Here is a 23,406-nt window from a genome sequence, read left to right as displayed (position 1 = left end):
GTACCTCGCCCACGACCAGTTGTCCGCCGTCGATAAGTGGTTGATCGTGATCATGTAGCTGCACATCAGCGCCTGTTCACAGATTACTTCGCAGAGGAGCCGCGTTTTAACGCCAACCATTTCAGGCGTCGTTTTAGGATGAGGCGAAACTTGTTTATGCGTATTGTTAACGGTTTGGAGCAGCGATATCTGTATTTCCGTTTCAGGCACGATGCGGCTGGCAAACCCGGCCACACCCCTATTCAAAAGTGCACTGCGGCAATCAGGCAATTGGCCTACGGCACTTCGGCAGACATGTGGGACGAATACCTCCACATCGGTGAGACGACTACCCTCGAATGTATGAAGTATTTCTGTCAAGGCGTGATTGAAGTATTCGGTGATCAGTATCTTCGAAAGCCTACCTCCGAAGATTGCCAGGATCTGCTGCGGATGCAAGGGGAGCAGCATGGGTTCCCGGGAATGTTAGGCAGCATAGATTGTATGCATTGGGAGTGGAAGTACTGTCCCGCTGCCTGGAAGGGGTTCTACACGACCGGCTACAAGGGAAAGAATCCCACGATGATCCTCGAGGCCGTAGCTGATTACCGGCTGTGGATTTGGCATGCGTATTTTGGGATAGCCGGTTCGAACAACGACCTAAACGTCCTCAACTCGTCGCCCCTTTTCAACGAGTAGTGCCAGGGCGTCGGTCCGGCCATCAGTTTTGTCGCCGACAGCAACCAGCATGATATGGGCTACTACTTGGCGGATGTGATATACCCTAGGTGGTCCGTCTTTGTGAAGACGATCCGGTGCGCATCAGATGCGAAGAAGACCTACTTTGCGACGCGGCAGGAGTCGGCGCGAAAGGACGTGGAGCGCGCATTTGGTGTGCTTCAGGCGCGATGGGCTGCAGTTAAGGGACCAACGCGTTTGTGGCAGGTCGACTGCATTGCGATATAATGTACGCCTGTATTATCATGCACATCATGATTGTCGAAGATGAAGGTGTACAACTCACTGATTGAGCCAATGACGATGATGAAGCCAGTCCAAGCCACGGCGTCGCCACCGCCAACGTACGAGGTGGGGTACCTCACGATGAAGAAGCCCTCCTCCAAGCACATGCCGACATGCGTCAGACGGAGGCTCATATTCGACTCCAAAATGATTTAATTGAAGAGTTGTGGCGCGGAGGATTGGAAGACATTAGTTTTTATTTAAATTTATGTAATTTTTTTAAATGTATTTTTTTAAAATTATTGTACTTTTTGAAATTTTAATAGTATTATTCAATTTTCCTGTTTTTATCTCGTAAATTAAATTCCGTATGTTGCTACAATTGTAAATTAAATTTATATAATTGTTATTAGTGATGTGAATAGGCTATATGAGGGCTATTTGATGTCCAATTGCATGTCCAGATGATGTGGCATGAGGATTTTAGTGCTGGATGATGTGGCAGTGGGAAGGCTATGTGAGGGCTATGGGAGGTCCTAGACCATTGTGGATGCTCTGAATGGACAAGATAGATTTTCACACATTGGAGAAAGCAAAATTGGGTAACACCCTAAAAGATTCATGCCACTTTGATTAATGATTATTACATATCAAAACAGTATTTAGGCTAATCGACGAAACGATGTAATCTTAGTGTAGTATTTCTATGGTTCCGGACAAAAATAGGGAAATGAATCTCAAGAATATTATCAAGGTGGAGAGTTGGGTGATGAGATCAATGGCCCTTCTTTCCCTTTGAGCTAGAGAGATGAGGAAACACATCCAAAATGTTGTGAGCTATCAAATCTTGCCTTGTCAAGATCCCAACGACTGGGAAGACCTACGAGTTGATCAATAACAAACAGGTCAGCATTAAATTTTTGTCAAATTTTATGAAAGAAAAAGGATTAGATTTTGTTGAATTGTGGTAACTTACTCCTGCAGCTTGATACTTGGGCAGAATGAGCATGTGCCGGAGCCCGACTTGCCGGAACAGCACCAGAGCCTTGGCAACGGACATGCTCTCAACAACGGTGTACGGGGTCATGTTCGTCAATGGGTGCAGGTCGATGTACATAGCCATCTCGGCCTTGGTCACGGTCACCTCCTGTATGGTTGTGCCCCTCTCAGCAAGGTCGATGGACGTGAACTCTTTCCATACCTCCCAGTCCTCTGTCCTCCGTGGCTCGGGCAGGAACCACTTCTTCTTGAGGGCTAGTATGAGGTGAGCTCTCAAGATAAGCCCGTGTAGCTCGTTGGCACCGTTTGGTGACGAGCCTAGTGGAGGATTGATGGTGATCCCGCTGTCCACGACCGGGAACCCGTTGTGTGTCGTGTTTTTCAGGACCTCGACTATCCGTCCCACCCTCTCGACCCCGCTGAGGGTGACGACTGCTGGCTTGACATCAGCTAGCTCGCCCACTGTTATGTTCCTCATCCATGGCTCAGGGTTTGCATCCAAGAAAGGCAGCCCTTTCAGCTCAAGGATTATCTCGTAGATGCTCGGGTTGAAGCAGTCTCCGACAGTCTTTGAGATGAGCAAGACAAGCATTGTAATTGGGAGCAAGAGGAGGTTGTTGGTCAGCTCAAGGAAGATGACACAGAGGGAGACTGTCATTCTCATTGATCCAGCCATGAGAGAGGCGGCTCCAAGAACCGCATATAGCCCTTGATCGATCTTCGTGTAGGGTGCCATGGCAAGGCCGAGCATCCGCCCGTAGGCCGACCCCATCAAAATGATTGGGAGGAAAAGACCAGATGGAACAGCAATGCCAAAGGTGATCAGCCCTAATACGCAATACAATGCAAAGAATATGACCAGGGAAACAATGTTGAACTCTGATGCAGTGTTTATGGAGAAGATGTTCCTCACTGCATCGTCGTTCGTTGTGAGGAGAAGTGTGGCAAGATCGTTGTAGTGCCCTTTCGGGCAGTTGAACTGCTTGAAGTTTCCTTCCCTGCCAGTCGAGGGGCATGAAGAGTCAAGCAGGGAGGGATCACAGGGTCGGCACTGTGCAAGGAACGGTAGCCCATAGAGGCATACGGAAGTGAAAATGGAGACACTCAATGCAAGGAGAAGCTTATGCATCTTTCCATTCCTGTGAAAGAAACACGAAAAACAAGAGCCGGGGTTTAATATGTGATATGCGGGCCAAAAGGCAACCGAGCGCTTGCCCTAATGGAGAGATGGATAGAGATCTTACTTATTGATGACATTGTAGACCTTGAGAACTTTGTGAAGAGTATAGTTGTAAAGACTTCCTAAAAGGCCACCAAGAACTCCTATCACAGCCACAGGGATGAGGTCCGCAGCATGATACGTCACCTCAACACCACTCACGTCGAACATGATAAGCCCTCCGTGCCCGAACAGGCCACAGTAGCCTGACTTGCAGGTCTCAATCGCGGCCCTAAGTACCACCACCACGACCGCTGTACTGAAGAAGGTCCTCCACAGGAGCGCACTCCTCCACCACGTGGCCACCTCCTCGAGGGCGAAGAGGACCCCACCAACTGGCGCCCGGAAAGCAGCACAGACTCCGGATGAGGAACCACACGTGATCAGATCACGCCTGTCCCTATCGTTGTTGAAGTACCTCAGCCAACGCCATTTTACCTGATAGTTGTCTGGCCCGCCTTGCCCTAACAGCGAAGCAATGCAGCTTCCAATGTGCACCAGAGGCCCCTCTTTCCCGAGATCTAGCCCTGCAGAAACAGCTCCGATGCTTCCAATAATCTATAAACGACAAAAAACAGCAGCAAATCTTTAGTTCCAAGGTACTAGACTACTAGTATATCAGAACTTCTATTCTATTGATCATAGTCAAGAAATTTGCACACATCATACATCAAACTAGTTACATTTTCAATCATATAAGATATAATTTTCTGTAATCTTAAATTTTTATGGCAAAGGTAGAGCACCTTAACAATCAATGTTGTAGCACCAAACATATCAGGAGTGTCAATTCCATTGAGATAGGCTTTAATCTCAGGAATTCCTGGGCCAGCTGCTGTAGGTGCAAAGAAAACACAGAGAAGTGCAGCTACCAATGTAAGAAAAAAATTTGCTCCAGCCATGACAAGAAATCCCATTATATATCTGCAAAAATAAAATATTTCTACATCACACAACTTTCTTACACAGCAATGATCAAGAATCTGCCCAAAGCAGAAAAATTAGGTACAAACTTGAATAATACCTCTCTTCATCTATGTATTTGACCACAGCTAGAAGTTTGTATCCAGCTATATTCTCAACAGCAAGATTAATCAAAGTTGCTATCCCCCCAGTGAGAAGCCCAACCAAGAATGCCAGCAGCCATTTCATTAGTATATACTGCAACACTTGAACTTTTGATCTGCTTCTCCAATCATGCTTGAACAAATCATTCTCATTGATCCTAATACCAAAAACCCACATTATATTTTCTTAAAGAAAATCATTTAGAGAGATCTTTCATAGTCCCACAACCAAATTCAATAAAAAAATCAAAACTTGCAAAGTGGGATTTCCTCAAAAATCTTTAACTCCCACTCACGATTGAAACAACACCACATGCTAAAATTTCAAGAAATCAAAGACTTGTGTAAATGAGAATGGCTTACTCATAATCCAAGCTCTCAATATGGGAAACCTTGGTTCCAACAATGGCAAGTGGGCTTGATGAGAGGGTTCGGTTTCTCTTGAGCAGAGGCTGGTGAAGATCATTGCTTTCTGGGTCATTAAAACCATCAATTTCTTCTTGTTGACTTCTTTCTATGCTTTCTGCCTCTGATTCGGCAATTCTGTTGAGCTCCTCCATCAGCTTCAGTGGCCGAAGCAGATGAGAGAGGGAATGAGATGTATCCGAGTAGGATATACCAGAAATCGCGGTTGCAAATGGAAATGCGTTGTTTCCACTTTTTCCACTGATTTTGGAATATATACACAAATAAATATAGGTGCCTAGGACGTTTTGGGCAGTGGACAAAATTGTTTTCTTGCAAAGGATGATTGTGTTTTTGTGATTAATTATTTTGTCGGAAAGCGCTCTTAAATATTTAATTAAAAACTGTAATTACGCTGGTTTTTATCCATATACAAATTGGCTTTTGGAATTTGTAAATCACACATACCCCTTGAAAATTATTTCAATTTTTTTAGGATTTAATGTGAAAATCATTCGGAGAAAGAGTTTTGATGAAGTAGATTGATTGTTAAGGTTAATTAATGATCTATGATTTGGAGAGTGCACTTGAAGAAACACATCTATTTTAATCATCATTCTAGGTATTATGACAAAATTTTTACATCTTTATCCATGAGCATTTAACTAACTAGTTTTCCATTTTTTTAAATAACGGGATTGCTGAATTTTATAAATTTTGAATTTGGTTCAGAATAAATAAAATAATTTGCAAATGCTCGTGACACTCATGTATGGCGATTATGCGATTTTTATATAATGATTTGACACTTGTGTAACACTAACACGAATTGAAGCATAGTCCTAATCTGATTTTTATGTCGCGATGAGTTGCGCACCACAATCGTTAAGAAAAGTTGCGAACGACAAATAGAAAAGACCCTAAAATTAATGTACAAGATACTACGAATTAAGAAAAAAAATTCACAAAATCGATCAAAATAATTGAATCATCAATGTTTTAAGAATGCATTTACCTCATCATTTTGAAGAATCAGCGCTTTGACTTTAGAACACTAAGAAGTGGAGGCCCTTCTTCGGAGCTCATCTCAGAGCCTATTTCCATTTTTTCCTGCCACGTCAGCAGGCTCATCTCAAAGTCTATCTCCTTGCAATGAGAGTCCATCCTATAGCCTATCTCAAAGCCCGTCTCATTTCCACATCATCATTATTTTTATATATTTCATTTTTAATTGTTGGTGTACATTAAAGACAAGTTGATTAAAAAAAACAAATTTCATTAAAAAAACATACTACATTAAAAAAAATAATAGTAATAAAGATAGATAAAAACAAGCTCACATCAATCAGACCCGGGTTTCGGCTCATTATCCTCGACAAGACCCATTTTTTCTTCATTTTCTTGTATGGTGTTCCAGATGGACTTCTTCACAGATCGAGAATTGGATTTCATGTGCATGTTGTAGAGGCCCACCATCGATTGTGTGAAGGCGGCATGACCCAATGCATTGTTGTCCTAGACCGGTGCGGATTGGGCATCCGTCCCGCTGGACTCTGTCTTCCCCTTCCCCTTCTTCGCTTTTGCCTTCACTGCTTTCCCGCCGATTGGGCGCTGGGGAGTAGGCTCAATGGGCGATTGGTCCCCTGACAAGTCTATAGGGTCCGGTCCGCCGCTGCTATAGCTCCCGGAGACCGTTAGGCGTATCTCGTCTATAACGCCTCTGACATACCCGTTTTGAATTTGGGGAAATCCTTCAGTTGCTGATATGTTTCCCAGTACTTGAATCCTTTTGTCTTGACAGTGGCCCTAAACTTCTTCAGCGACAACTCTCTGGCAGAGAATTCGTTCTCTCCGCTACGCATGTCCCGCAAGTTGCCATCGTAGATACCGTAAAATTTAGCGCACTCAAACACCAGGCGTTTCCAATGCTTGTGTTGTCACACCCCAACCTCTCTTTGGCATATATACTTATAATAAACAAATACTAATTTAAGTAAAGAAATCATATACTAATTACATCACCATCCAAATACCATATTTACAAAATCCACCATTTATTAGCTTATTTACAAATATTGTACATCAGCACACATAACCATAAACATTAAATATCATCAACAGTTTCATATCCATGTCTCTATGTTCAGTTTATTATTCTGTGACAAATCATGCCTGGTATCTGCCCAAGATTTCCATTGTATACAACCTGTAGGTCCCATTGTATATATATATATATATATATATATATATATATATATATATATATATATATATATATATATATATAGGGGTGCATTATAATGATAACCCCAATTTCCGTAATAACACTATAACTAAATCTGGACCACACATTTTTAAAATCACGTGGTCTAGATTCAAACTTAGATTTACTTCATAAAAAAAAGCGCGGGGTAAATATGTCATTTCGCTCATGATAAAATTTACGTATCCAAATTTCGCTCATTTAATTTCTGAATTTCGCTCATTTTATCAGTCAGTCAAAAGTATCATTTTATCAACTCAAAGTATCATTCTATCCGGCAAAACTATCATTCTATGCAATAAACCTAACATATATCATTTTATCAGTCAGTCAAAAGTATCATTTTATCAACTCAGAGTATCATTCTATCCGGAAAAACTATCATTCTATGCAATAAACCTAACATATATCATTTTATCAGTCAGTCAAAAGTATCATTTTATCAACTCAGAGTATCATTCTATTCGGCAAAACTATCATTCTATGCAATAAACCTATCATTTTATCATTTTATCATTTTACGTGATATTTGGCGAAATTCAGAAATTAAATGAGGGAAATGACAGTTTTACCCCCGCGCTTTTTTTTATGAAGTAAATCTAAGTTTGAATCTCAACCGCAAGATTAGAAATATGTGTAGTCCAGATTTGGTTATAAGGTTATTACGATATTTAGGGGTTATCATATGATCACGACTATATATATATATATATATATATATATATATATATATAGGGGTGCGTTATAATGATAACCCCAATTTCCGTAATAACCCTATAACTAAATCTGGACCACACATTTTTAAAATCACGCGGTCTAGATTAAAACTTAGATTTACTTCATAAAAAAAAGCGCGAGGGTAAATATGTCATTTCGCTCATGATAAAATTTACGTATCCAAATTTCGCTCATTTAATTTCTGAATTTCGCTCATTTTATCAGTCAGTCAAAAGTATCATTTTATCAACCCAGAGTATCATTCTATCCGGGAAAACTATCATTCTATGCAATAAACCTAACATATATCATTTTATCATTTTATCAGTCAGTCAAAAGTTCATTTTATCAACTCAGAGTATCATTCTATCCGGAAAAAACTATCATTTTATCAGTTTTAAGTCATTTTGTCACGTTAAAATATCATTTTATCAGCTTATATGCAATTTTTTCAGCTAAACTATCATTTTATAAGGTTACTGTCATTTTATCCGCTTAGATTATCATTTTATAAGGTAAAAGTATCATTTTATTAAACAAAAATGTCATTTTATACACAAAAAATACATATCATTCTATCGGCTGAAAGTATCATTCTACCCGACAAAACTATCATTCTATCGGCTGAAAGTATCATTATATCCGGCAAAACTATCATTTTATCATTTTATCATTTTACGTGATATTTGGCGAAATTCAGTGTATCATTTTATCAGTCAAGAGTATCATTTTATCAACTCAGAGTATCATTCTATCCGGCAAAACTATCATTCTATGCAATAAACCTATCATTTTATCATTTTACGTGATATTTGGCGAAATTCAGAGTATCATTTTATCATTCAGAGTATCATTTTATCAACTCAGAGTATCATTCTATCCGGCAAAACTATCATTCTATGCAATAAACCTATCATTTTATCATTTTATCATTTTACGTGATATTTGGCGAAATTCAGAGTATCATTTTATCGGCTGAAAGTATCATTCTATCCGGAAAAACTATCATTTTATCAGTTTTATGTCATTTTGTCACGTTAAAGTATCATTTTATCAGCTTATATGCAATTTTTTCAGCTAAACTATCATTTTTATAAGGTTACTGTCATTTTATCCGCTTAGATTATCATTTTATCAGGTAAAAGTATCATTTTATTAAACAAAAATGTCATTTTATACACAAAAAATACCTATCATTCTATCGGCTGAAAGTATCATTCTACCTGACAAAACTATCATTCTATCGGCTGAAAGTATCATTCTATCCGGAAAAACTATCATTTTATCAGTTTTAAGTCATTTTGTCACGTTAAAGTATCATTTTATCAGCTTATATGCAATTTCTTCAGCTAAACTATCATTTTTATAAGGTTACTGTCATTTTATCCGCTTAGATTATCATTTTATAAGGTAAAAGTATCATTTTATTAAACAAAAATGTCATTTTATACACAAAAAATACCTATCATTCTATCGGCTGAAAGTATCATTCTACCCGGCAAAACTATCATTCTATCGGCTGAAAGTATCATTCTATCCGGCAAAACTATCATTTTATCATTTTATCATTTTACGTGATATTTGGCGAAATTCAGAGTATCATTTTATCAGTCAAGAGTATCATTTTATCAACTCAGAGTATCATTCTATCCGGCAAAACTATCATTCTATGCAATAAACCTATCATTTTATCATTTTACGTGATATTTGGCGAAATTCAGAGTATCATTTTATCATTCAGAGTATCATTTTATCAACTCAGAGTATCATTCTATCCGGCAAAACTATCATTCTATGCAATAAACCTATCATTTTATCATTTTACGTGATATTTGGCGAAATTCAGAGTATCATTTTATCGGCTGAAAGTATCATTCTATCCGGAAAAACTATCATTTTATCAGTTTTATGTCATTTTGTCACGTTAAAGTATCATTTTATCAGCTTATATGCTATTTCTTCAGCTAAACTATCATTTTTATAAGGTTACTGTCATTTTATCCGCTTAGATTATCATTTTATAACGTAAAAGTATCATTTTATTAAACAAAAATGTCATTTTATACACAAAAAATACCTATCATTCTATCGGCTGAAAGTATCATTCTACCCGGCAAAACTATCATTCTATCGGCTGAAAGTATCATTCTATCCGGCAAAACTATCATTTTATCATTTTACGTGATATTTGGCGAAATTCAGAGTATCATTTTATCAGTCAAGAGTATCATTTTATCAACTCAGAGTATCATTCTATCCGGCAAAACTATCATTCTATGCAATAAACCTATCATTTTATCATTTTATCATTTTACGTGATATTTGGCGAAATTCAGAGTATCATTTTATCATTCAGAGTATCATTTTATCAACTCAGAGTATCATTCTATCCGGCAAAACTATAATTCTATGCAATAAACCTATCATTTTATCATTTTATCTTTTTACGTTATATTTGGCGAAATTCAGAGTATCATTTTATCGGCTGAAAGTATCATTCTATCCGGAAAAACTATCATTTTATCAGTTTTATGTCATTTTGTCACGTTAAAGTATCATTTTATCAGCTTATATGCAATTTCTTCAGCTAAACTATCATTTTTATAAGGTTACTGTCATTTTATCCGCTTAGATTATCATTTTATAAGGTAAAAGTATCATTTTATTAAACAAAAATGTCATTTTATACACAAAAAATACCTATCATTCTATCGGCTGAAAGTATCATTCTACCCGGCAAAACTATCATTCTATCGGCTGAAAGTATCATTCTATCCGGCAAAACTATCATTTTATCATTTTATCATTTTACGTGATATTTGGCGAAATTCAGAGTATCATTTTATCAGTCAAGAGTATCATTTTATCAACTCAGAGTATCATTCTATCCGGCAAAACTATCATTCTATGCAATAAACCTATCATTTTATCATTTTATCATTTTACGTGATATTTGGCGAAATTCAGAGTATCATTTTATCATTCAGAGTATCATTTTATCAACTCAGAGTATCATTCTATCCGGCAAAACTATCATTCTATGCAATAAACCTATCATTTTATCATTTTATCAGTCAGTCAAAAGTATCATTTTATCAACTCAGAGTATCATTCTATCCGGCAAAACTATCATTCTATGCAATAAACCTATCATTTTATCAGTCAGTCAAAAGTATCATTTTATCAACTCAGAGTATCATTCTATCCGGCAAAACTATCATTCTATGCAATAATCCGATCATTTTATCATTTTATCAGTCAGTCAAAAGTATCATTTTATCAACTCAGAGTATCATTATATCCGGCAAAACTATCATTCTATGCAATATGCCTATCATTTTATCATTTTATCAGTCAGTCAAAAGTATCATTTTATCAACTCAGAGTATCATTCTATCCGGCAAAACTATCATTCTATGCAATAAACCTATAATTTTATCATTTTATCAGTCAGTCAAAAGTATCATTTTATCAACTCAGAGTATCATTCTATCCGGCAAAACTATCATTCTATGCAATAAACCTATCATTTTATCATTTTATCATTTTACGTGATATTTGGTGAAATTCAGAGTATCATTTTATCATTCAGAGTATCATTTTATCAACTCAGAGTATCATTCTATCCGGCAAAACTATCATTCTATGCAATAAACCTAACATATATCATTTTATCATTTTACGTGATATTTGGCGAAACTCAGAAATTAAATGAGTGAAATGACATATTTACCCCTCCGCCTTTTTTTTATGTAAGTAGAGTATCATTCTATCCGGCAAAACTATCATTTTATGCAATAAACCTAAAATATATCATTTTATCATTTTACGTGATATTTGGCGAAATTCAGAAATTAAATGAGGGAAATGACATATTTACCCCTCCGCCTTTTTTTTATGAAGTAAATCTAAGTTTTAATCTAGACCGCGTGATTTTATTAATGTGTGGTCCAGATTTAGTTATAGGGTTATTACGATATTTAGGGGTTATCATATGATCACGACTCTATATATATATATATATATATATATATATATATATATATGATTGTATTCAAATCCTTTTCACCTAATAAATCCTTTACCTTCTTAATCTCCACCGTCGATTTGCACTGATCTAGCGGTTCACATATTAAGCTGAAACATTAAAATTTAAATCATGTTAACCGTGTAAAGGGCACAATAGGAAATAACAAATGGAGTTGGTAATGGTATGTCCCATGATTTTCTCATTTCACGATTTTTGCAATTTATCAAATTATTCCCCTCAGATTTTCGCCCAATCAAGTCTCCATTTTTGCTGGTTTATTTTTTTGAGTCGACGGTACTTTGTGAAATCGTCCTTTCTCACACTCAATCGCACACAGATTTTCATTTTTCAAGTTTGTTCGGTTGCCAATGGAAGAAGGTAAGTCAAAAAATTTTCTCCATGTTTATTGTTTTTGGTGTTTTACTTTTCTTATCGAAGTCCAGTCGCACTACCCGATTTTAGTAGATCATGAAATTTGTGTTTGATGTTGGCGTGCCTTTTACTGTTTTATCGAAATATGATGGACCGATCACGAGTATGTGGTGGCAATGGTGCATTCAGAATACTAGGTGACATCGTCCTTCAATAATTACCTCAGGGAAGCCGATAGTAATAGTAGTATTTGACTACAGGCAATAGTAGTGTTATATTCTATTAGATTGAAAACATGTATTTATTTCCACGAATTACAGCCATCCCTATAGTGTTTGTGTTAATGTTGACGTAATAGTTGGACAAAATTATACATGCAATGTATCATTATTACTATATAATGCATTCATTTTGTGCGGTAATGTAGCGTATATCTCTTACAATGCATCTTTTGCTTAACCTACCAAATGTCAAACTGTTTCGTGTTCATACGCAGTTAGGGTTGTGCCTGCCTGTTCTGATCAATTAAAGCTTGTTGTTGGTCAGAGGTTCCAATCATTAGAGTTTGCAATCGCGTTTTATGATGTGTATGCTAGGGCAGTTGGGTTTGACACGCGCAAACAAGGTGTGAGGAAGGTGGACGAAGTTACAACGTGGTATTACGTCGTATGCAATAGGGAGGGCCATAAGAAGTCCATCGACGATGACCAGTTGAATGCACGTTCCGGTTTCTCAATGAAGCGCCGACGCTTATCGAAGAGATGTGGCTGTAAAGCTAGTATTTCCTTCAAGTATTTCTCTGATAATGGACATCCAGGTTATATGGTACATGATTTCAATGAGGTTCATAACCATGAGATCGTTGAGTCCGAGCACCAGCAGTTTATGACTGTGAACCGTCATTTGGATGACGTTCATCAGAAATTCATACTTGATTGTTCAAAAGTGAATATTGGACCCACATTGACATTTAAGGTATTGAAAGAAACTCTCGGTGGCTTTGACCTCGTTGGTTGTACGGTCGGTGACATCAGGAATGCGTCACGCGACATTAAAGCATATGCGCATGGGTTCGATGTGCAAATGGTATTGGACGACATGGCGAAAAAGAATGAGATGTCTGAGTCGTACACATATCATTATGAGGTTAATGAAAACAACCAGTTGGTTGCGTTGTTTTGGTGTGACGGCTTAATGAAAAGGAATTACCATATGTTCGGTGACATTGTAGCCTTTGACACCACCTATAACACAAACAGGTATATATGGTTCTGCTATAGTAAGTGCATTATAAATACGTTTGCATTCATTATATTAGTATAACAGTTGCATTATGCAGATTAGATTTTCTGTTATTTGTTAATTATATCAAGTGCATTAAAAGTACATATTCGTACATTATGATTCTGTTATTGATTCATTATGTTTTCGTTGGATTAATTGGATGACACGCAAACGATTGTTTATGTAGGTATTGCATGATATTCTGTCCTTTCACGGGAAAGCACAATCATGGAAGCCCTGTAACCTTTGCGGCTGGCTTGTTATGCAATGAGAAAACAGGGGCGTTCGGATGGTTGTTTAGACGTTTTGTTGAATGCATGGGCATAGCACCGAAGATGATCGTGACAGATCAAGACAATGGAATGAGATCAGGCATCGAAGAGGTTCTGGTTGGCACGCGCCACCGATGGTGTATGTGGCACATAATGCACAAGTTGTCCACCAAGATCCCAAATAGGTTGCTCAGGGATGAAGCTTTCAAGAAGGAATTCAATGCATGCGTTTGGTCTGATCTGCTTGAGCCTGACGAATTTGAAGAGGAGTGGAAAAGAGTGGTGAAAAGTCATGGGTTGGAAGACTTTGACTGGTTTAACTCATTGTACGAACACATGCATTTCTGGATACCGGCGTATTTTAGAGATTTTCCACTGGGTTCGATGATTAGGACAACATCCATCTCCGAATCGGAGAATAATTTCTACAAAAGATTTCTGAAGCCCCGTGCGAACATAGCCGAGTTCTACATGAATTTCAACCATGCTGTTGAGTTTCAGCGTAACAGTAGGATGGCGTTAGACTACCACGATGCCACTGCTTTGCCCATTTTGGCAACTACATTGCCGTTTGAGAAACATGCTTCGACGCTTTACACAGATACGATGTTCAAGAAAATACAGGAAGAAATCGTTGAGGGTAATGATAGATGTCGCGTGCTAGGATTTTCTTCGACTGAATTTGTTGACACCTACAAGCTTGGGGATAGCAATCGCAAATCGTATGTGGTGACTCATGATAGGAGTGTTGAGTCATATTATTGCGAATGCAAACTATTTGGTAGGCATGGATATTTGTGCATACATATTTTTTTCATTTTCAGGAACAATGAGTTGAAGAAAATACCAGAAAAATACTGCCAAAGTAGATGGATGAAGACTCCGCTAGCCAAGGCGGTCCATGGGGAAATCCATGATGACATTCCTACCAGATCTGTTGTTGACGATAGGCAAGCAGTGTCAAAGCAAGGCATTTCTATGTTCTATGGTTTCCTCCGGCGGTTTAAGGAAGACATTGATTTGCTACGGGCATTTGTAGGCGGCGTTGAAGAACATGGTAAATCTCTGCAAGCTGGGAATCCGACAACGTCAGCAATTGAAAAAAGGCGAATGATTGAAGAGTTCTATGGCATGGTGCGGCCTGAAGTTGTGGAGGTTCATCCTCCAGATGTGGCCAAGGGGCATGCTAGCAGCTCAAAGAGCCGACTGATTTCGAAAAGGGAAAAGGCTCTAAAGGATGCTAGTCGGCCTCAAAGACGGTGTAAGGCTTGCGATGAGATGAGCCACCATGACTCCAGAAATTGTCATAGACTTAAAGAAATGGAGATGGAGAAAGAGTTGGGGAAGGGCAAGAGTACGATGTGATGTAATTTATGGATTTATGTACCCGGATTATTTTTCTTATATGACTCTATATTATCTTATTCTTTTCGTTTGTGACATGTCTTTGTTGCATCAGAATTAACTAAACTCAGGAATTACGATTTTATTGAAAGACACTGTGCACATTAGTCATCTGCAATTTCATCTTGGCCCAAGTACCTACAAATGTATTTATGGTTCCAAATAATGCTGTAATTTTAAATACATGATGAACTAAAATAACATAATAATGCATATGATAAGTACTTATATTCAGCACCGAGTACAGAAGATCCGTTATGAAAAAAACATAATGCATTAAAAAGTCCCTCTAATGTAAATATCAAACCAAATAATGCACACAATATAATGAATGATAAATAGAAAATTGGTTACCAATTTCATCTTGGCCCAAGTACCTACAAATGTATTTCTGGTTCCAAATAATGATGTAATTTTAAACACATGATGAACTAAAATAACATAATAATGCATATGATAGTACTTATATTCAGCACCGAGTACAAAAGACCCGTTATGGTAAAATATAATGTATTAAAAAGTACCTATAATGTAAATATCAAACCAAATAATGCACACAATATAATGATACAGCTGAATATAATGCATGATAAATGGAAAATAATGCACATAGTAACACATATAATGATACAGCTGAATATTTCGTGAGGAATGCAGAATGCTATTCATGATGCTTGGTTGACTTTGACGTCTATACATTCCTTATATGTGGATTGCTTGGTTGTTAGTTACCAAGAAAATCATCTTGCAACTTAGGTGTATTATATTCCAATTATTGTTCATCTTAAAAAAATTTTACGACTGTGAATGCATTAATATGAACTTATTTGATATTATTATGCAGCGATGTCTTGATATTTTGTACAAGATATAAAAACACATAACACTGGGACAGACCTTTGTGTCCAAAAATCCATACTAATAGACGTTCGAAGAACTGTACTTTACAAAAAAGAAGATAACGATAAAATTCAAAAGTTTTCTTAAACGATGCCATTGCTTCTCCCACCAACAGTTGTATAATGCATACCACACCTCACTCAAGACCGTATAGGTCGACCCAATTCTCAAAGTTGAAATTTTTCAGCTTCTCTTTCCAAAAACGTGTCGCCTTCTTCTGGTTGTCACCACCTCTTGTGTTGTAAATACATGTCAGGAGGGTCCTTGCATACTTGATGCGGAACATCTCCACGCTTTTAGTTCCACTCGCACTGAGGCCACATTCCCAGTCCTTTTCCCTTTCTCCAAAATAGGTTTCCATGTGCCGCATCACATAGATCCCTCCCTCATCAATGACGTTACTGTTCCTCCAAGGAATGGCTACAACGTGTGTTCTGCACTTTCGGACCTGGGTTGCCATCTTAGGAACTTTGCACCTCGTTAGTGCTTCAGCAAAGAACTTTTTCTGGAACACAAAACAAAATGTTAAGTTCTTGTTTATAATAGGAATTATTTCTACCATAAGGCAGCCTATTGTAGTAAGCTTATTACTTACCAGAAGAGATGGTGTCTTGCCGTACTTGGCTTCAAAGGTAGCGTACGGTTCTGCCAAACTGTGGTCAATGATATTCATTTTCCCGTCTGGCAAATCAAAACATATGACATATTTCTGCGCTGCACCCCATATGGGGAAAAAGATCTGCACAACGACGGATTATTTTCATTAAAAATGATTCAGAATCTCGGTCGTTTGATTCAATAAATAATGAACCAATAATGATACCGTAATGCTTATATTCTGCCAAATAATGCACAAAGCAACACACACTTACCAGATCATATGTCTCCCATTGAAGGTTTCTCATTCCAAGCGCTTCTCCAAAGAGTCTGGTCCAGAATGTATCTAGTTTTTGCTTCTCATTCCACTCCGTCGGAGCGTCGACCACGGTATCCATCTAGAAATTTATTGGTAAACAAGTTAATTATGTAAAATGAATTTAAATAGGTTGCACATGAGATTAAAACGTAGATCACTCACGCATGGATTCGTGGAGAAGAAGAGCCTTGAAATAGTCTCCGGGGCTTTCAGCTTCTCCATGTTGTTCAAGTAAGAAGCCCAGGTGTCTATAATTGCAGGGCTGACCATGTTGAATGGAGCTAATGAATCGAACTCACCATGCACGGTTTCCCTAAAGCTGTCCTGGTATACAACGTCGTCCCTGAGAGGCAACAAACAATTTAACAACAACTAAATTTTTGTTAAATAGCAAATGAGCAAAATTTCCAAACATACTTATTTTTGGCTACCGTGCTCTGCACCCAGTAGTACAACTCTCTGTCAACAATATTTGCCTTGGCTGTAAGTCTGACAACCCTTTCATTGAACGTCGATCTTGCAGCCAGAGTTGGCTTTTTAATTCTGGTCACCGCCACGTTCTCCGCCTACCAATGAGAGTACAAATATGTAAAATACAGATGTAACATCCGTTCATCATTCGGGCATTCACCCAACTCTTGGAATTAGGTTTAACAATAGCATCATGACGCATGAAAACATTGTTTTAATGCATCCCATTATATCAATAATGAACGTTTTACTTCAAATAATGAACATACATGTATTACATTCACTCCCTGACCAATTGCATGTCAAACTACCATAAATTCAGTAAACAAACTATGTTTTCAAATGAGAATTAACTTTTCTTACAACATCTCCAGCATCCTTCTGTATCGCCTTTCCCTTTCCTTTGTCATGAGAAACCACAGTTGGCATTACAATTTCCATCAAATTACCACCCGCTCTAGACTCTTCAATAAGCGGTGCCTTACTCTTAGACTGTGGGGGATTTTTGTAATGAACAATGAAGCACAAAAAATGCATGTTAATTAGTATATAATGTAGAATGAGCTGTGTATAAAATTCCATTAAACACGGATACCTTACGAGACAACGGCTCTTTCCCCTTCTTTCCCTTTGTTGCAGCGCCCTTATTTTTGTCGTACCATACATAAAATAAAAATTCAGTGAGAGCGTAACGCCAATGAAATCATGACGTTATACAGTTCACTTTTTCCTAAGAAACACAAACCTTGGCATTGTCCATCACAGCTCCACCCTTCTGGTCCAATGCTCCTATCTTCACACCCGTTGTTGATGTCCTGCCTTTCTTTGTTTGGCCGCCAACGCCGGCGTCTGCTACTCCCTCAAAAGCCTCGTTGACAGGTTCTTCTACGGAAGCATTCAACTGTGCCTATCAATCACACAATTAAAATGAGTTAATATCGGTAATCATTGATAATACACAAGTACATTTATCTGGATGCCTATCTCTGTGGTGCTCGGCAGTCCCCCGCCAACCGCTATGCCCGTTGGCGGGATTTGTGGTTCCTTAACACCTGCGCCGGTGTGCATCATATCAGGGATTTCATAATCAAACGGCTCGGGAATGCTGACATCTCCTTCGACATCTTCACCTCCCGGCTGGCCTGTGGTTGTGGCTTCCGGTGCAATGTCAGCAACTGGCGGCTCGGTACCGCCAGTACCACTCCCCCCAGCTCCGTTTGATGGTTGTGTGGCAAAAGGGTCGGGGCAATCGAAGCCATCTAGGACAAAAGACGGCCTGGTGGTGCTCTTGTTCAATGTCTGTTTTTTTATCATACGCCACAATCATTTTTTCTAACTCCGCGATCCACTCAGGATTGTATTCTTCCACATCTTCCTTCGCCTGCGTCAGCCTCGTCACAATATCCTCATCCGCCACCACTTCTTGTTCCTCAATACACAGCAATTTTCTCCCAATCTGGCTTCCAACACGGAAGCACTCGTCATCGAGCAATTCAACTGGGATTTGATGGAAGTTATCCACCCATTCTGAAACTGCACGTGCCATTAAGGCGCTCGACGCAACAAATTTTTTCCTTAGGCTATATGCTTTGCGTCGGCCGGGTGCTACGTGCTCTCCTATGGTATCCACGTCTTCCTTCCTTCGTTCCTCTTCCTCCAGCCAACTATTTTTATCGACCCTTCCTTCCAGCCTGCCTGTTCCGTACTGGCCGTGCTCCACTTCAGCCCTTTGCTTCAAAGCCTCTGTTGTCCAACCTTTGATCGTTGGCCAAGAACGAATCACCCTTCTCCGGCAATAAACCACACGATCGACATATGCCACCTGAAAATAACAACAGCATAATGTAAGATAATACGTATAATTCAATAAGCTCACCTTAGTAATGTACTTATTATAAAGCATAATGCATGGAAATTACCATTTAATGCAGAATGCATAATGCATTTAAATGGCCATGTAATGCATGAAAATGGTTGTATAATGCATGAAATGGCCATTTAATGCATAATGCAATGTGGACATCTAAATAATGTATTTATACTAATGCATAATGTAAGAAAAGGGGCATATAGTGCACATATTATTCCCATACCACCAAAAAGTAGATTGGACCGCTAAAGTTCACACTCTGGCGGTTTGCCCAGCTAGGGTAAGTAGCCTCAAGCACAGACAGGACGTAACCACACCAGTTTAGGTTCCTTATTTCGTCCACATCGTCTATGAAATTAAGAATCTTCGGTTTGCAATGGCCGTCAGACGGGGTCTCTATCAACGCATTTTCCAACAGGAACATGAAGAGCTTCTTGAAGAAGTCGCCTCCATTAACCTCCTGCATCATCAGCTGGGAAATGTCCTTCGGGGTCATTTTAAAACGCCCCTTCCCACATCGGGCAGCAACCATGTCGTTGAAGGTGAAGTTGCTTTGATGTTCCATAGGCCGTGAGATAGGTGTTCGGCCACGAGGAAATCCTAACTTCAAATGGACGTCTTCCTCATCCAGATCTAGGGTTCCACCTCGTGACAATCCAATCTGGCATCGCGCTAGATTGAAGGCGCTTAGCACCCAATAGGCCAGTTGGCCTGGAATCTCCCTGGCATCGGCAACAGATTCCTTTTGCTGCGGCGTAAGATTCTTCAAGTAGGACAAGAACTCTGCAGGTGTTCGACGACAGTATAAATAGTCCTCCCTCCGGGCTTTGTTCTTCTTGTCGTCACAGTCATTTTGGGCAGAGCTGGTTGAAGCTTCCGTAATTCGTTCGCGGAATTTCTGGGCTATTCCAACCGGCAGTAGATCATCCACTGCATCTTCTATGTTCATCCTCAACTGCTTTGTCCCTGTCGAGCAGCACCAACTTGCATCATGAAACATGCACTATATAGAATAACTAACAGAGGTATATAGTAGAAACAAATCTTTCAAACGAACATTAATTCATGCGTAAAATAAAATAATGCTTCACCATGTACACATAATGTACAGACTATATAGTGTAATTTACTAACACATATTTCCAGTTAATGTTTGACAATTTAAAACAGGATCCAACATAATGCAATCACATTTTCAACTAATGCAATCACATAAGCAAATAATGCAATCACATAGTGAAATAATGCAATCATAACACAAGCATGATGCATCATACAAGATATATATATATATATATATATATATATATATAGGGATGTATTCATTTCCTTTTTGTATCTTTTGTTCTTTGTTCTTTTTAATCTCAGCCCCACGATTTTGTCATCCGACGGTTAGATTGGTGCCACGTGTCATTTAATAATGCAGATTTTCAGTTGAATAATGCACACCGACTAATAATGCACCATTATAGTGTAATAATGCAGATTTTCAGTTGAATAATGCACACCGACTAATAATGCACCATTATAGTGTAATAATGCAGATCATCTGAACCGTTGATGAATGAGATCTAACGGCCCATATTAAGAAGAATAAAGGATCTAAGAGATGAATAGGAGAATAACGCTCCCCTATATATATATATATATATATATATATATATATATATATATAGGGATGTATTCATTTCCTTTTCCTATATTTCCTCCTTTTTCCTTCTTAATATCAGCCATTAGATTAGAGAAATGGACGGTCAAGATCAACATTGGGTAATTAATCCCGTGTTGCATTATTTGTCCTATTTTGTGCATTATGAGGGTACAATAGTAATCTAATAATGGCTGAAAACCGCTACGAATAATGCACCACATGGTCATTTTTCACAAGATCACCACATGCTCCCATGCGTTATTCTCCTTTTCACATCTTAGATCATTTTTCCTTCATAATATTACGCGTTAGATCTAAGGCATCAACGGATCAGATTGATTCTATAAAACTGGTTCCGTGTTGCATTATAGAAGGTGGTTGTATGCATTACATGGTTATTATTGTCATTTGACGGAAAAGTAACTGCCACATTTTGGTATCTGCGAATAATGCACCACATGGTCACTAGTAATGCATATAATTGACTATATAATGCACAATATGTGAACTGCAATGCATACGAATAAGATGTACCATGTTATGATGTTTGGACACACGTTTCTTGTTTCTCCTAAGGGTTTAATAAGCTTAGTGGCTAGGGTATAGTACGTAGACACGTATGTAATCTTCACATGGTAACGAGTAATGGATATAATTGACTATATAATGCACAATTTGTGAACTGCAATGCATACGAACAAGATGTGCTGTGTTATGATGTTTGACACACGTTTCTTGTTTCCCCTAAGGGTTTAATAAGCTTAGGGGCTAGGGTATAGTACGTACGCATTAATAACAAATTATAAAACGATACGAATAATTCACCAAATTGTCACGAGTAATGGATGTTATTAACTATATAATGCACAATATGTGAACTCCAATGCATATGAATAAGATGTACCATGTTATGATGTTTGACACACGTTTCTTGTTTCCCCTAAGGGTTTAATAAGCTTAGGGGCTAGGGTATAGTACGTAGACATTACTAACAAATTGTTGTTATTGGAATATACATATGTGCATTATTTGGTTTAGGTAGTGCATTATGTAGCTGTTAATTGTCATTATCTCAGTATAATATGCATTATTAGAGGTATTGTGTATATGGGTTAATCAACGGATTGAAGATTACATACGTGCATTTAGTAATGTCTACGTACTATACCCTAGCCCCTAAGCTTATTAAACCCTTAGGGGAAATAAGAAACGTGTGTCAAACATCATAACATGGTACATCACATATTGTGCATTATATAGTTAATAACATCCATTACTCGTGACAATTTGGTGAATTATTCGTATCGTTTTATAATTTGTTATTAATGCGTACGTACTATACCCTAGCCCCTAAGCTTATTAAACCCTTAGGGGAAACAAGAAACGTGTGTCAAACATCATAACACAACACATCTTGTTCGTATGCATTGCAGTTCACAAATTGTGCATTATATAGTCAATTATATCAATTACTCGTTACCATGTGAAGATTACATACGTGTCTACGTACTATACCCTAGCCCCTAAGCTTATTAAACCCTTAGGGGAAACAAGAAACGTGTGTCCAAACATCATAACATGGTACATCTTATTCGTATGCATTGCAGTTCACATATTGTGCATTATATAGTCAATTGTATGCATTACTCGTGACCATGTGGTGCATTATTCGTAGCGGTTTCCAGCCATTATTAGATTACTATTGTACCCTCATAATGCACAAAATAGGACAAATAATGCAACACGGGATTACTTACCCAATGTTGATCTTGACCGTCCATTTCTCTAATCTAATGGCTGATATTAAGAAGGAAAAATGAGGAAATATAGGAAAAAGAAATGAATACATCCCTATAGGATTATATATATATAAAACAACTTAACCATCCAAATAATGCAATCACATAATCAAATAGTGCACTTATAACACAACCACGATGAATCATACAAGATATTTTCTTAACCAACAAACTTATTTTATTAATGACAAATACACTTCTGGATCCACTATTATCAGTGACCACCTCCAGCAGATATAGAATTCATCTAACGATGCATATAATGAATTTAGACAGACAGATAATGCATATGTATTAACAAATAATGCACTCCCACATATATTACCGATACTTTTTTACATTTAAAAACACCATTTAAATGATGCATAATACAGAATATTTTTATGCATAAAACAATCAAATGATGTGCAGATCCAAAAGCGTAATGATTCACTACTACAACATATTTTGTGACACTAATGTCCACTGACATACAAACAATGGAAACATCAAGTATATTAATGCACACAATCATTAAAATAATGTACAAAATCGACTAACTCATGTAGGATCAAAATTAAAATATGTGAAGCAGAAAAACAGAGCAACTAATCGAACAGAAACTCACCCTTATTCTGTGTTTGTTGTGAGTTGGTAGGTCTACCTCTTTTAGTCATTATTAAATCTGCGAGTAACAGCAAACAATAAAAAAACTACAAGATTTTAACAACAAATAGTCTAGGATTTGATGGTAATCTTGGTGTGGGCGATTTATTTCGGTCGGCGCTTGTTGAAAATCGATTATAACAAACGATTGTTGAAAATTGATAAAAAAAACGACCAAAC

General features: G+C 37.9%; 2 protein-coding genes across 2 annotated transcripts; one reads left to right on the top strand and one right to left on the bottom strand.

Moving 5' to 3' along the window:
* Positions 1 to 1,530: 1,530 nt before the first annotated feature.
* LOC121762294 (chloride channel protein CLC-a-like) lies at positions 1,531 to 4,902 on the bottom strand. The gene is made up of 6 exons (XM_042158126.1): positions 4,591 to 4,902; positions 4,185 to 4,385; positions 3,907 to 4,084; positions 3,186 to 3,718; positions 1,919 to 3,080; positions 1,531 to 1,822 (listed from the first exon to the last, which is right to left on the bottom strand). The coding sequence occupies exons 1-6, from the start codon at positions 4,785 to 4,787 to the stop codon at positions 1,718 to 1,720; spliced, it is 2,376 nt and encodes a 791-aa protein (XP_042014060.1). The 5' UTR covers positions 4,788 to 4,902; the 3' UTR covers positions 1,531 to 1,717.
* A 7,108-nt stretch (positions 4,903 to 12,010) lies between these two features.
* Positions 12,011 to 14,935, top strand: LOC121760398 (protein FAR1-RELATED SEQUENCE 5-like). The gene is made up of 4 exons (XM_042156075.1): positions 12,011 to 12,020; positions 12,511 to 13,273; positions 13,486 to 14,292; positions 14,395 to 14,935. The coding sequence occupies exons 1-4, from the start codon at positions 12,011 to 12,013 to the stop codon at positions 14,933 to 14,935; spliced, it is 2,121 nt and encodes a 706-aa protein (XP_042012009.1).
* Positions 14,936 to 23,406: the final 8,471 nt, after the last annotated feature.

Source organism: Salvia splendens, chromosome 13, assembly GCF_004379255.2.
Source record: "Salvia splendens isolate huo1 chromosome 13, SspV2, whole genome shotgun sequence".
Lineage (NCBI taxonomy): Eukaryota > Viridiplantae > Streptophyta > Magnoliopsida > Lamiales > Lamiaceae > Salvia > Salvia splendens.
Note: the sequence above shows the minus strand (reverse complement) of the source record. Positions and strands in the feature narration are given on the sequence as shown.